At 43.3% G+C, this 13,316-nt stretch overlaps 1 protein-coding gene across 1 annotated transcript in view; it reads right to left on the bottom strand.

Annotated features, from left to right (window-relative positions):
• The window catches only part of SOS1 (SOS Ras/Rac guanine nucleotide exchange factor 1), a 142,285-nt gene that overhangs the window by 63,914 nt on the left and 65,055 nt on the right, over positions 1-13,316 (bottom strand). The window contains exons 3-8 of the mRNA XM_044289759.1: positions 10,698-10,829; positions 9,508-9,672; positions 9,075-9,284; positions 7,048-7,191; positions 4,071-4,181; positions 1,683-1,781 (exon numbers count right to left, since the gene is read on the bottom strand). Coding sequence (XP_044145694.1) covers positions 1,683-1,781; positions 4,071-4,181; positions 7,048-7,191; positions 9,075-9,284; positions 9,508-9,672; positions 10,698-10,829 — 861 coding nt within the window. The remainder of the gene's footprint in view (positions 1-1,682; positions 1,782-4,070; positions 4,182-7,047; positions 7,192-9,074; positions 9,285-9,507; positions 9,673-10,697; positions 10,830-13,316) is intronic.

Genomic DNA, 13,316 nt, shown 5'->3' with positions numbered 1-13,316 from the left:
CTGATGCATTCTGAGTGGACGCGGATCAGAATGCGTCAGTCTGGCAGCGTTCAGCCTCTGCCCGCTCAGCAGGCGGACACCTGAATGCTGCTTGCAGCGTTCAGCTGTCCGCCTGGCCGTGCGGAGGCGTGCGGATTCGTCCAGACTTACAATGTAAGTCAATGGGGATGGATCCGTTTGAATATGACACACTATGGCTCAATTTTCAAACAGATCCGTCCCCCATTGACTTTCAATGTAAAGTCTGGACGGATCCGTCTGAGGCTACTCTGACACTTGAAATTTTTTAACAATATAATGCAGACGGATCCGTTCTGAACTGAGCCACCGTCTGCATTATAGGAGCGGATCCGTCTCAGACGGATCCGCTCTGAACGCAAGTGTGAAAGAAGCCTAAGTCAGCCTTTAAGAGTGACAATGCTGCCCAACACGTGGTTTAAAAGCTTGTTTGTACCGAGTCTTTATCCACAAAACTATATCAATCTGCTCAGCTCCTCCTGCTCCATACCAAGCTACCTGCACATCAGACGACATGTCCAATGTAACAGCTTCTCTATAAAATGGCATTCCATTCTGAACATTGAACAATTAGTGCAGGATCCACCACTGGGACCCATTCTTCTCTCAGAGTGGGATCCCACCGATCGCTGTCATGAATGGAGAGCAAGTTGTGCTGAGTAGACGTGCTTGGCTATTTTGGAATCCCATAGCAGTAAATGGGGAGAGCCAGGCATGCACAGCCCCTGCTCTCCATTCCCAGAGGAACGCGACACGGGGCCTGTTGAGATAGGATGCAGAGGCGCTAACAGCACCTATTGGATATTTATGGCATCTCCTGTGGATATGTCCTAAATGTCCAGATAGAGATACTTCTTCAAAGAGTATAAATTGTTTTAGGTTATGTAAAGTTGTAGGTTCATCTATGGCAAATCAAAACTTATATTTTAGGGAACTGTAAAAAATGCTCCTCGTACATGCAATAGCAACAGAGAACTCAAGCGACAGGCTGTTCTATGACTGCGTTTCTATACATATGCAGGACACACACTTGTAACTCCGCTAAGGCTACTTTCACACTTGCGTTGTTGTTTTCCGGTATTGAGATCTGGCAGAGGATCTCAATATCAGAAAAAAAAAAACATTTAAGTTTAGTCCTCATGTATTCTGAATGGAAAGAGATCTGTTCAGGACTCCTCAGGATGTCTTCCTTTCCAGCAGCATTTTGTTTTGTGACTGGACAAAAAAACGCAAGCCGGAAAAAAAAAATAAAAAAAAATACAGATCTGTCACTAAATACATTAAAAGTCAATAGGCATAAAAAAATAAATTAAAAAAAATACGTATCCGTCACTATTGACTTACATTGTTTTCAGTGCCGGATCAGTTTTTTTAAAGCCTAAAATACCAGATCCGTCACACATTGATTTGCAATGTATTTAACACCGTTTTTTTCCGTTTTGTTTTCACAGATGCTTAATTCCGGTACGGAGATCCTCTGCTGGATCTCAATACCAGAAGTAACAACGCAAGTGTGAAAGTAGCCTAACAGATTGGAAGGAGCTCAGTGGTGAACATAAATTTTCATCACCATTTATACAATTCTCTAATGTACAGTATCAAAGGTAAGGCAACATAGCAAACATAAAAGCCTGACTGCAATGAACACATGAATGCTGTCTTACCTTAATAAATTCAAAGTAGTGCAGGCAGTAGTAAACAGGTGCTAGAAGTAGCCGAGGCAAAACGTATTGCACAGCTTCTTTAAAACCTTCTCCTATAGACTGGAAGTAAGTGCATAGCAAGAATGAGTATAAGATTCCACAATATTGCTGATGACGATATTAAGAGGCCATTTTAATGGTAAAACATATATAGAACGTAAAGTAATTATAATCATCAGCTTAAGGCCTCATGCACACGACTGTTGTTTGGGTCCGCATCCGAGCCGCTGTTTTGGCGGCTCGGATGCGGACCTGTTCACTTCAATGGGGCCGCAAAAGATGCGGACAGCACTCCGAGTGTTGTCCGCATCCGTTGCTCCGTTCCACGGAATAAAAATATAACATGTCCTATTCTTGCTTTGCGGACAAGAATAGGCAGTATATTGACGGCCGCCTGTTCCGTAAATTGCGGAAGGCACACAGGCGGCTTTGGTTTTTTGCGCATCCCTGGTTTGCGGACAGGAAAAAAATGGCACGGCCTAATACGGTCAGGAAACCAGCAACTCCGGCATTTCTTTTTTGCATTTTAAGTTTTGTGCTGTTCACCCTACTCAATAAATAACAAATTACATTTAGCCTACGGATCAGTATGAAATACAGAGATAGCAAATTTTTATTTTTTTCTTGTTTTACTACAGATGTAGCAGGATTAACACAAACTCTTAACTCTAAATTCTTAACTCATCGCGTTATCTTAAAACAAAAGCCATTGAAAAGCAATTGAAGGAGTTCGCTTAAAGCATTTAGTTTAGATAACCCGTCTCTTAAAGCACGAGTGTTAGCTCTAGGGTCGTCACGATAGCAAAATTTTGATACCATAAAAGAAGTACTGCGATACCATTAAAAAAACACCAAAAAAGCCGCGTGCATTCTGCATTTTATGGAATGTCCGGACCATAATCGAACAGTCCTTTCCTATTTTTTTGGGGGGGACAGGGTGACAAAAAAATTCAAATCGCGCAATTTTTGATTCTTTTTTTTTTCTGTTACGGCGTTCACCACGTAGGAGATTTTTTTATATTTTAATACTTTGGACTTTTCGGATGTGGCGATATTTAATATGTTTATTTATTTATTGTTTAAACATTTTATATGTAAAATTGGGATAGAGTGTGACTTTTTTTTTACTTAATAAACTACTTCCCCCCTTAGGGGCTAGAACCTGGGCTATTTAATCCCTTGTCCTATTCACCCTAATAGACCTCTATTAGGGTGAATGGGACTTTACACTCTCCCTGTGCTTTGTGCACACAGCAGCAGGGAGCTTACAATGGTAGCCAGGGCTTCAGTAGCGGGGAGGGGACACTGTGGCTACCAATGACTTTAATATTGGGGTGGGGCCACCAATGTTTTTAATACTGGGGGGGGGGGGGGGGGAGACACACACTCCCCTGTCATAGAGGCCAGGTGCCGGCTATGTGATTCTGCTGCCGGCACCCGCCTCCTGTATCTGTATTAAACTTTAATTATCTTCATTGGTGGTGCAGTGGCCACAGCCCCTCCTCTCCTCTCATTAGTGGCAGCGGCAGAAGCAGCACAGGGGGAGGGAGAGACTGCTTCCTTCTCCCTTGTTCTGCTGAGGAGAAATGGCGCACGCTGAGAGCAGCGCATGCCATGTTCTGTGATTCTAGGCTGCTGAGTAGTGCAGCCTAGTATCGGTAAAAGGCAAATCCCGGTATCGAATCGAATTGGTACAAAAGTATCGATTGGGTATGCAACTAGGTTTGCATCGATACCCAGTGTAACCCTAGTTAACTCTACTACATCTGTACTTTCACACAATAATCAAACATTTTATTAAAAAAATAAAAATAAAAAATTGTTTTTAAATTGCCCCTTCATTTTCCATTGATATAGCTGTTTGAGGGCTTGATTTTTGCGGGGCAAGTCATCTATTCTAGTGGAGCAATTTTTAGGTACATTGATTTATCGATTCCGGAGTGTTTAACCACAAGAATAGTGTACTCTACTCTTGCCATCAAAATACTTGAATCCTAATAGATCCCGTTATAAGTCAATCAGATCCCTCAGGCAACAGGATCAGTCATATCAGAAAGCGATTTTGCCTCTAATTTGGTACAATATGAAAAGCTCTATTTACCTCCAAAAATGGGGAAGAAGAATTTAGGCAACCATGGAAATACAATAAAAAAAACAAAAACAACAAAAAAAAAAAACTGACCACTTGAATGGGCCAAGCAGTTGTAACCATAACTCATGAGGTTTATATTTTTATTTTAATTCTGGGGAAAGGAGGGCGATCTAAACATCTCCTAATCTTGGCCTACAGTGCCATATATTGATTTTAGAAAGTACAAACCAATGAAAGGAGAATTAAGATACACATACCTGTAAATAAAGAGCAGCACCGGGCTTCGAAAGCTGGCCAAGAAAGTGATCATGAAAACCTGGTCGTAGAATATCCTGAGCGTAGGATTCATATGGATCAAAGGCTAATTCCTGTAAAGCATGTGAACAGTTTATATAGAACAGTGTACAAAGACAGAACACAGTTCTTGTGAGTAGTTCCTCCTTAAAGGGGTACTCTAATAATAAATTACAACCAATGCAGTGGAAAGGTGATAACTGGTAGACTGATTGGGGATCGATCGCTAGGACCCCTGCCGATTGCCACAACAAGGTCTCCTGTTTGAAAGCAGCATCACTCAAGCATGCGAGCTGCCGCTCCCTTTAAAGTCTATTAGGCTACTTGCACACCAGCGTTTTGGGTGGATCCGTCATGGATCTGCAAAAACTGATCCGTTACAACACAATACGTCATGAACGGATCCGGTTGTATTATCTGTAACATAGCCAAGACGGATCTGTCATGAACTCCATTGAAAGTCAATGGGGGACGGATCAGTTTTGTATTGCGTCAAAGAAAACAAATCTGTCCCCAATGACTTGCATTGTGGGTCAGGCCGAATCCTTCTTGCTCCGCATCCCAGGACGCAAAGCAAACTACAACATGTTACGGTTTGCTCTCCAGTATGGGAACACAACTAAATAGAACGGAACGCATTTTGGAGCATTCTGTTCAGTTTTGTCCCCATTGACAATGAATGGGGACAAAACTGAAGCTTTTTTTCTGGTATTGAGTCCCTATGACGGATCTCAATACCGGAAAATTAAAACGCTAGTGTGAAAGTAGCCTTACACTGAAGGAGATAGCAGAGTAAGGCCTCATTCACATGTCAGTGATTCACAGACATGTGCTGTACGTGTTCTCCATGGACAGAACACCTACCAATTCATTTTAATGTGTAATCACACATTCATGTTTTAGCACAGTCTTCACGGATGAATCAATGACCATCTGGTCACGGATTTCATCACAGACTTGTGAATAAGGCCTAAAAAACGCAACGGAGACCAAACGCAGCCAAATTGATGCATTCTGAACGGATCCTTATCCATTCAGAATGCATTGGAGCTGAACTGATCCGTTTTGGGCCGCTTGTGAGAGCCCTGAAACGGATCTTACAAGCGGACCTAGAAACGCCAGTGTGAAAGTAGCCTAAGATGCTCATCAACCTTCATCATTCCCATAGACTTTGCATAGAAGGGCCGCATGCATGCTTGATTGTGACCCTGTTCAAACAGGACAGAAACTTCCGCTCTGGAAATGGAGGTCCCAGCAGTCAAGCTCCTACCATTAGCACCTAACCAGACATTTTTTTTATTTTTTATTTTTAGAGCTGTGACAACAGAACCTGCAGGCATATTGGTTGCCCTTTTAGAAGTGAATTAACATAGTCCCTGTGAAAAATATGCTTACATAAAAAAAGTTTGCAGCTGCTACTCTATTATCACGAGGCCCGTTCTGTGCTCCTCAGCTCCAGCACTGAATTGTGTGCATCCAACCAAATCCCATAAAGCTATATGTGTATATAGGTGTGTGCCCATGGGCATGTGGACTCTCACAATGTCCCTATGATAACAGTGGAATGGAAAACCACCAAAAATTGTATGTATGATGGCCTATAATTCCAAGCACTGGCACAGATAATAAGGAAGCTATTAAATGGTTTATTTTCAGCACACACACACAAAAAATATATCATTTTACATGCATCCTTATCGTTTTCCTTTAACTGTGCGGTTCTGTGACTACCTATACAACATCACATGGTATATATTTAAAATACCTGATAATATGTACTATGTACACCACAGCAATGCAAGGCTAAGACAAACACTGGAAGAATTTGCTGCCCCCTAATGGTATAATAAGAAAGTGAATTTAATATGTAAGTAAAGGGGTTTTGCAGTTTGTTTTAACCGATTATCTATCCTCTGGATAGATCATCAACATCTGATCGGCGGGGGTCCGACACCCGGTACCCCTGCCGATCAGCTGTTTGAGAAGGCAGCGGCGTTGGCAGTATCGCCGCAGCCTTCTCGCCGTTTACCACAGGCCCAGTGACGTCACGACTAGTATCAATGTCCTGGGCAGGGCTAAGCTCTGTTCACTTGAATGGAGCTTAGCCCCGCACAGGCCATTGATACTAGTCGTGACGTCACTGGGCCTGTGGCAAACAGTGAGAAGTCTGCGGCACTGCTGGAGCGCCGCTGCCTTCTCAAACAGCTGATCGGCAGGGGTCTCGGGTGTCGAACCCCCGCCGATCAGATGCTGATGATCTATCCAGAGGATAGATCATCATCAGTTAAAACAAACTGCAGAACCCCTTTAAAGGCTGAGATCAGAATAACCCTCATATGACGGCCAGGAATGGGCAGAGTTATAGAAACAGACATGTGGGTTGTACTATAATAATAATAATAATAATCTCTACGTCATAAATATCATAGCAAATCAACAGTTAAAACAAGAGGAATGAGGGCCCTGCTCCCAAGAGATTACAAACTACCATAGATGTGAATGAGAGCTACGCAGAAGCAACGCAAACTACGCTGTTTCTGTAATTGCAGAGCCAGAGAAACAGCGTCGCTCCTATTCACTGCTATAGGAGATACGGATCAAAGCGTCAGAGCAGCTCTGATAAATGTCAGTAAAAAGCAGAAAGAACAGCCTACAGTGGCAGTGAAAACTGAAGGCTGTAGAAGAGTGTTGAAAAGGTTTAATAAAAAAATTTAGCAAAATCATTCTTAACCCAAGAAAAGTGGAATACAATAGAAAAAAACGCCCCCCTAGCCCTTAAAGTAGTTGTCCGGTTTCAGAGCCGTGGCTCCTCCAAGCCCCATTCCTGGCATAGATATGGATCCCAAGGCTGGGACCCGCATCTGTCAGACATTTATGGCATATTCTGCGGATAGGAATACAGAATGAAACATTGAATTGAAACAATACAACAAATCTCACCTCCGCCAAATCTTCAAAGCAGCTTCCAACTAATGGGTGCGGACTACTCTCGTCTGTCATTTCCACGGTGTCTTCAATAAGGCCCAAAAGCTTCACACTAAGTTCATGGATATCAATGATTCGACTAAATATATTTTCTACATCCTGAAAGGAACATTTACTGCGGTTAATGCACAAATACGAGCTTACATTTTCTGACCTTGGCAACCGTTACGATACGACGTTAGCATTTAAATTTTGCAGGTCAAACATCTGCATAGAAAAGTTTTTCAACTTGTTCAATAAACTTTTTGAAACATGATCCCATTGGTCTGAAACGGCTATATTATTACCTGAAGGATAATTTATATAAAAAGAAAACAAAAACAACCATACAGCTGCTATAAAGCTAGCGGTGAAAGGAGGCAGTCACTGAAAGCATTGTGTTTCCTCTAAGTGCAAACAGATTTTTACAGCTCAATACTAAAATAATAAAGCCATCTGGTGTTAGTTCGACCTAGTGCTGGGTGCAGGCAACCAGAATCTTACCATTTAACTCATTGGCTCGTGCAAGCAATGAACAGTAAATGAACTATTCCGCCCAAGCACAGAAGAGGTTCCATCCAGAGGCAGCTCAGACAGCAGTGACGTGGGTGAAACAAGTCATTGCTGCCATATTGCACCCTATATGATGTTTATGCGGCGCACAGACAGGGACTCGAGGGCGCAGCGGGAAGTTATTTTTTGACAGGAAGGTAATTTTGAGGAGGAAGCAGTGCCCCTCCTCTTCAAACAGCTGATCGGTGGAGGTGCCTGGAGTCGGACCCCCAACAATCTGATATTGATGACCTGGATTGGCCATCAATATTACACCACTGCACAACCTCGGTACAGTGATGGCGGACCTTTTAGAGACCGGGTGTCCAAACTGCAACCCAAAACCCACTTATTTATTGCAAAGTGCCAACATGGCAATTTAACCTGAAAACTACCAGCCAAATTTAGTTGTATGGGAGCGTGGCTTAACACAGGGCCCCAGTAAAATGAATGCTCCCATTAGCACCCTCCTAGTATTATTAAGGCCCCCATTAGTGGTCCCCAGTATTAATAAAGCCCAAGTAGTGGCCCCTAGGATTAATATGACCCCCCATTAATGGCCCCCAGTAAAATTAATGCCCCCTTCCCCTCTATACTTGTGCAAAAGTAAAATAAGCAAAATACAACTCGCCTCGTCCGAGGTGAGCACTTGCTGCTCACGGGATGCGCAAATCAAGATCTGCGCTCCAGCATGATGACGTTTCGCAGGTTCTGCAGCTTCCAATCAATGCCATGAAACGTCACAGCGCTGTCCTGCGCATCCAATGAGCAGTGCGTGTTCACCATGTTTTTTTTTTTTTTTTTAACATAAGCAGAAGGGGAGGGGGCAAAGGCTGTACTAATGAGCGTTTCACAATGGAAGCGCAAATTAGTAATGGTGCTCAGGTGGCAACCCTACACACGGCCCACACAGAGCGCATGCCCAGAGAGGGCTCTAAGTGCCCCCTCCGCCACACGTGCGATAGGTTCGCCACTACCGACTTTGGCCAAGCTCTTCGTGGTAGAATACATTCTGAGCTTTGTTATAAGGCCCAATGGCTGGATATAAATCCTTCGCCAAAATACAGTACATACATTTCCAGTCAATTTTAGTACAAATAAAACCCTCTGAACCCTACACATAGGTGGGTCTACAACATGTATTTTCTAGACGAACTGCAGCAGAACTATTGGCGGTCAGGTTAACGTGCAGCTTTTTCAAGCAGAATCCAGGAATAAGGAATATCCCCATTATACTCAAGGAGGGCCACATGGACCACCATCCACTGGGAATTTTTCCAATGCATATGAATGGTTTTGCGGAAACCCCATTTACTTGCAGGTGAGGCGAACTGAGCGCTTATTTGAGGCAGATTCTGTCTAGAAATTATTCCTGAATCCTCCAAGAGTGAACTAAGTCAAACATAAGGTACAATAAAGAAAGAGATAGAAAACGGGGGTTAAATACTTACATGAGCTGAAAACAGTTTTGTGCTGGAGGCAAAAGGTTCTCTGAATACTTTGATGATAAGGTTGAGTTCCCTTATATATTGTCTAACTTCTGCCATAAAGGACTTCACAAGGTCATAGTATGCTTGTTCCCCCAAAGTGGATGGCTCTTCGTCGGCTAAGGACAATACACTAATGTCTTCTTCATCCTGATGGAACATGTCCATCAATACCTGTGTAAAACAATAGATATGGGAAATGAGTGGATGAAAGAGCATTTGTAAAGAACTGCCCCTTCTCCACCAACCAAACTCTTGGGGTCTATAGGAAGCTGTTTGTAGCAAGTCCCTCTCACTAACTGCCCAAGGGTCTCAATATTGCAGAGGGGCCCAGGTCAGAGGTCATAAAGGAGGTGTAATTGCCTTGTAGATGGTAAAAGATACTGCACAGTCTTACCTTATCTACACACATTGCAACCTTTATGTCTTGCTTGGTAATTTCATAATGCCTGATATTCCGCACATAATTCCCAGCGAGTTTCAATATATCGGCCGAAATGTATTCTAATACTGCAACTATGTAAACAGATACTTGATGATCAATTTTATAACCTAAAACCTCCTGTGGAATAAAAGAGAAAAAAAAACATAAAGAAATGAAAATAAGTTACTTGACAAAGTGTCACAGCTCTGTGGCCATAGAACCTGCCATGACTTAGTATATTCCTATCACACATGGTCTGAAATGCAATAACATAGATGTAACTGGTAGAAAGGCTTCAGAGTGGAGGGCCACAACGGACTGTAGCCACACCATAATTACATGGGGTCCACTATAACCTTTAGCATCCATTTACACATCTGTATTCCTGGCTCCGCAATTTTGTGGAACGGATGCGGACCCGTTCAATTCAACGGGGACACAAAAGATGCAGACAGCACACCGTGTGCGGTCCGCATCCGTAGTTCCGTTCCGCAGCCCCGCAAAAAGAAAAAGCATGTCTTATACTTGCATTTCTATCATAGGGCGGGCCATGTGCGGTCCACAAAACGTGCAACGCACACGGCCAGTACCAGTGTTTTACCAGTGTGAGGCATCCGTTAACGTATCCATTTTTTTGGGTGTACCTTAAACATATGATAAAAATGTGATGTGAACCCACCCTAATCTAGCTGGCTCCCATTCCTCCATCCTGCAGTCACCGGCTTGCTTCTTTAGGTCAGGGCATGGACATGATTACGTGCAGCACTGAAGTCCATGACTGGCTTCAGCAGTGGTGTCTCCGTGGAAGCCAGTCATTGGCTGCAGCGGGACGGGTGATAAATAAAAGCCTTGAACCAGAGGATGAATGAACAGGAGCTAGCGAACGAGATTGGCGCAGTGGGGAGCAGTTACGTATAAATCTTTCAGTAGGCGATGCAGGCCAGAGGAATTCAGTTATTAGCCAATTATTCATCAAAGCCCCCTTTAAATTCAGAATGCACAGCCAAGTGCAGCATAGACCGAAACCGTAATAAGACTACGTTGACATCTGGGGCACATTATCCACTGTAGGATGGAGGCCCCCAACTGAATCTTCGCCTTATATATGAAGGTAGCCTTAGGATATTATCTTGAAAATCATTTGCAATCAGCTTCTACATTACCTTTAACAAAGGATGGATTTTATCTACAGGGAGAGAGAGCGGATTCCGCCGTTTCTTCTTTTCAATCGCAGACTGGGCATCAGCAATCGCCCACTTATCTATGGGATGAGGAAAGCTTTTCTGCACACGTTCCTGCAAGAAGAAGACGTAGGACATTTTAGAGACACTACTTCAGATGTCTGATACATAACAGAACAAACAGGATTGGGCTACTGCATGCTGTGTTTGGCAAAATGCAGAAATGTATAAAATGGTCTTATAGTATTTATGGGCATCATACAGGGGAGGAGGGGGAATAAAAGTGCAAACTTTGGCTATCGAATTGAGGAATTTAATTGCTATGGGTATTTTTATGTCTCATTTACTAACGGCGCAGTCCCCGCATGCCAGCACAGTCTTCTAAGCCATTAATAACTACTATGCAGCATTCCTAGCCACATGCCTGGAAAGGTCAAAATCAAAAATATAATTAGTTATTGAGCTTCCCTTACGTCACACTGGAGAGATCTTTCAAGACGGCACATTACAGCGGAACATGTTTGCTTTCTCAGTATTGCCATGGAAGGTGTACAAATAGAGAAACAGAAGTGACCAGGACAGGCTATAAATGTCTGCTAGGTGGGGTCTAGGGCATGGTTCTAGCGACCACTGCAGTGTCGCTAAACCCAGCCGGCCGTGGCGGGAGGGAGGAAACCAGAGGAGTGGGATGGCTGCCCGTGCGCCTGTTCTTTTTCTATTATATTATGAGGCCTTATGGAAAAAGTTCATTTTTTGTGGGTGATGATAAGGAGGCTCATCCCTGTTGCGGCCTGCCCCAGCTTCCCCCCTGTATGTTTTGATCCACCCGATGGGGAGATGCAGTGGCAGCCATGCGGGCATCAGGAACGACGCGGGTGCCGGGGAGAGGGGTAAGTATAACCTATATTAGGGGACCGGGCGTTAGTGGGGACATTATAAGGGTTGGATATGGCAGAATACCCTCAAAACGGACATCCTAAGATACTCCATTAAAAAAAAAAAAAAAAAAAAAAGTGTACCTAAATGTTCAAAATAATATGCTGACAATTTTTCTAATATGCTTTCATTATTTATTTATATTTTTGGTTTTCCTAGCGAAACAGACACTTGATATTCAGATGCCTACTACGCTATTACTGATGTTTATGGGAGTACAGATTCCACTTCACGGGCAGGAGCTCCATAGTACATTGCTGCTCCTGTCTGTTCCAGCGCTGCTCTCCTAAAGCAAGGCATTGAAGTGCTATGCCAGGCTCCAGCAGAGCGGGCACAGGCAGAGTAGCAATATGCTATCGAGCTCCTGCCCGTACAGCGCTCAGTGGAATCTGTCCTCCCATACACATCAGTATACGGGAGCACAGATTTTAGGTGCCTACTTTGCAAAAATATTTTTTTTTTATATAAAAGTATATATTCTCAAACAGCTGATCGTTGGGGGTCTCAGGTGCCAGATCCCCCACGATTAGATACTAATAGCCTATCCAGAGGTCATCAGTTCTAAAGTCTCGGAAACCCCTTTTAACGGCTGGCTATAATATCTAGGCCACTTTCTTGGGCAACTTCTAAGATGCCATAAACTTTTGTGTTCTAGCACAGAAAACTGTCATGACTTACTGCTCTCCTTCCCCGAGGATATGGTATAAAAATATTGGACAGAAGCAGTCTCCACATCCATAGTTTGCAAGCTAGCAGTGGTCTTGTGACTTCCCCACGCCTCGTCTTCTGCACAGATGCTGAATGCAATCAGCACGTGCACACAGACAAAAGATGCTGCTCCCTTTATCTGCACATGCGCTGGAGGCTTTTTGCCAGTGTTCAGCATGTGCGCAGTAGATGACACTGTGTCATCTGGATAAACAGCTTACTATTTTGAAAGCTATGAACACAGTCTGGTGCAACCATAGAAAGGCCTGTGCAGCTTATAATCATTAATGTCGCAACTATCGTCCAAGCTGCGCCCTCCAACAACTGGGTGGCGACATATGCTACATACTGGCCATACATCAGCAGAAAAAGCACTCCTGCATTCATGTAAGATGGTAGAGGGTTCATGGCATGTACTGCCTGACACACCATATGATAATAGTGCAACCGGTATAATACAGTAATATGTGTAATATCGCCACATGCACCTTTAGGTAAAGGGAACTTTTAGTTCTGTTCATATCTCTAATTGATAGGGGAAGCAGAGAACGGATCTTCAGAGAACGGAGTTTTCCTTTAATAACTTTACAAGAAATGATGTCCTTTTCTCTTTAGTAATTTGTGGAAGTTTGCATAAGCTTAACGGTATATTGTAACACATAATGCAAATTGTTCTTGCAATTTGGGAAGCAAGTAATGTAATTCTATATAGCGCAAGAGACTCTTATCCCCGGCTGGGTCACATCCAACCCGATCACAGATCTAGACTTATCATCAGCCAGTTCTTGTTGCCACTTGATAAGGTTATTATGGATTTCTATATGACACAAATTACAATATTATACAGTGTGATACTTCAATGCAGGGATGCTAACCTGCGGCCCTCCAGCTGTTGCAAAACTACAAGTCCCAGCATGCTCGGACAGCCTACAGCCATTGTCCTACAGCAGGGCATTG

This window comes from Bufo gargarizans, chromosome 4 (genome assembly GCF_014858855.1).
Source record: "Bufo gargarizans isolate SCDJY-AF-19 chromosome 4, ASM1485885v1, whole genome shotgun sequence".
NCBI lineage: Eukaryota > Metazoa > Chordata > Amphibia > Anura > Bufonidae > Bufo > Bufo gargarizans.
The sequence above is the reverse complement of the archived record's forward strand: the minus strand, read 5'-3'. Positions and strand labels throughout refer to the sequence as shown.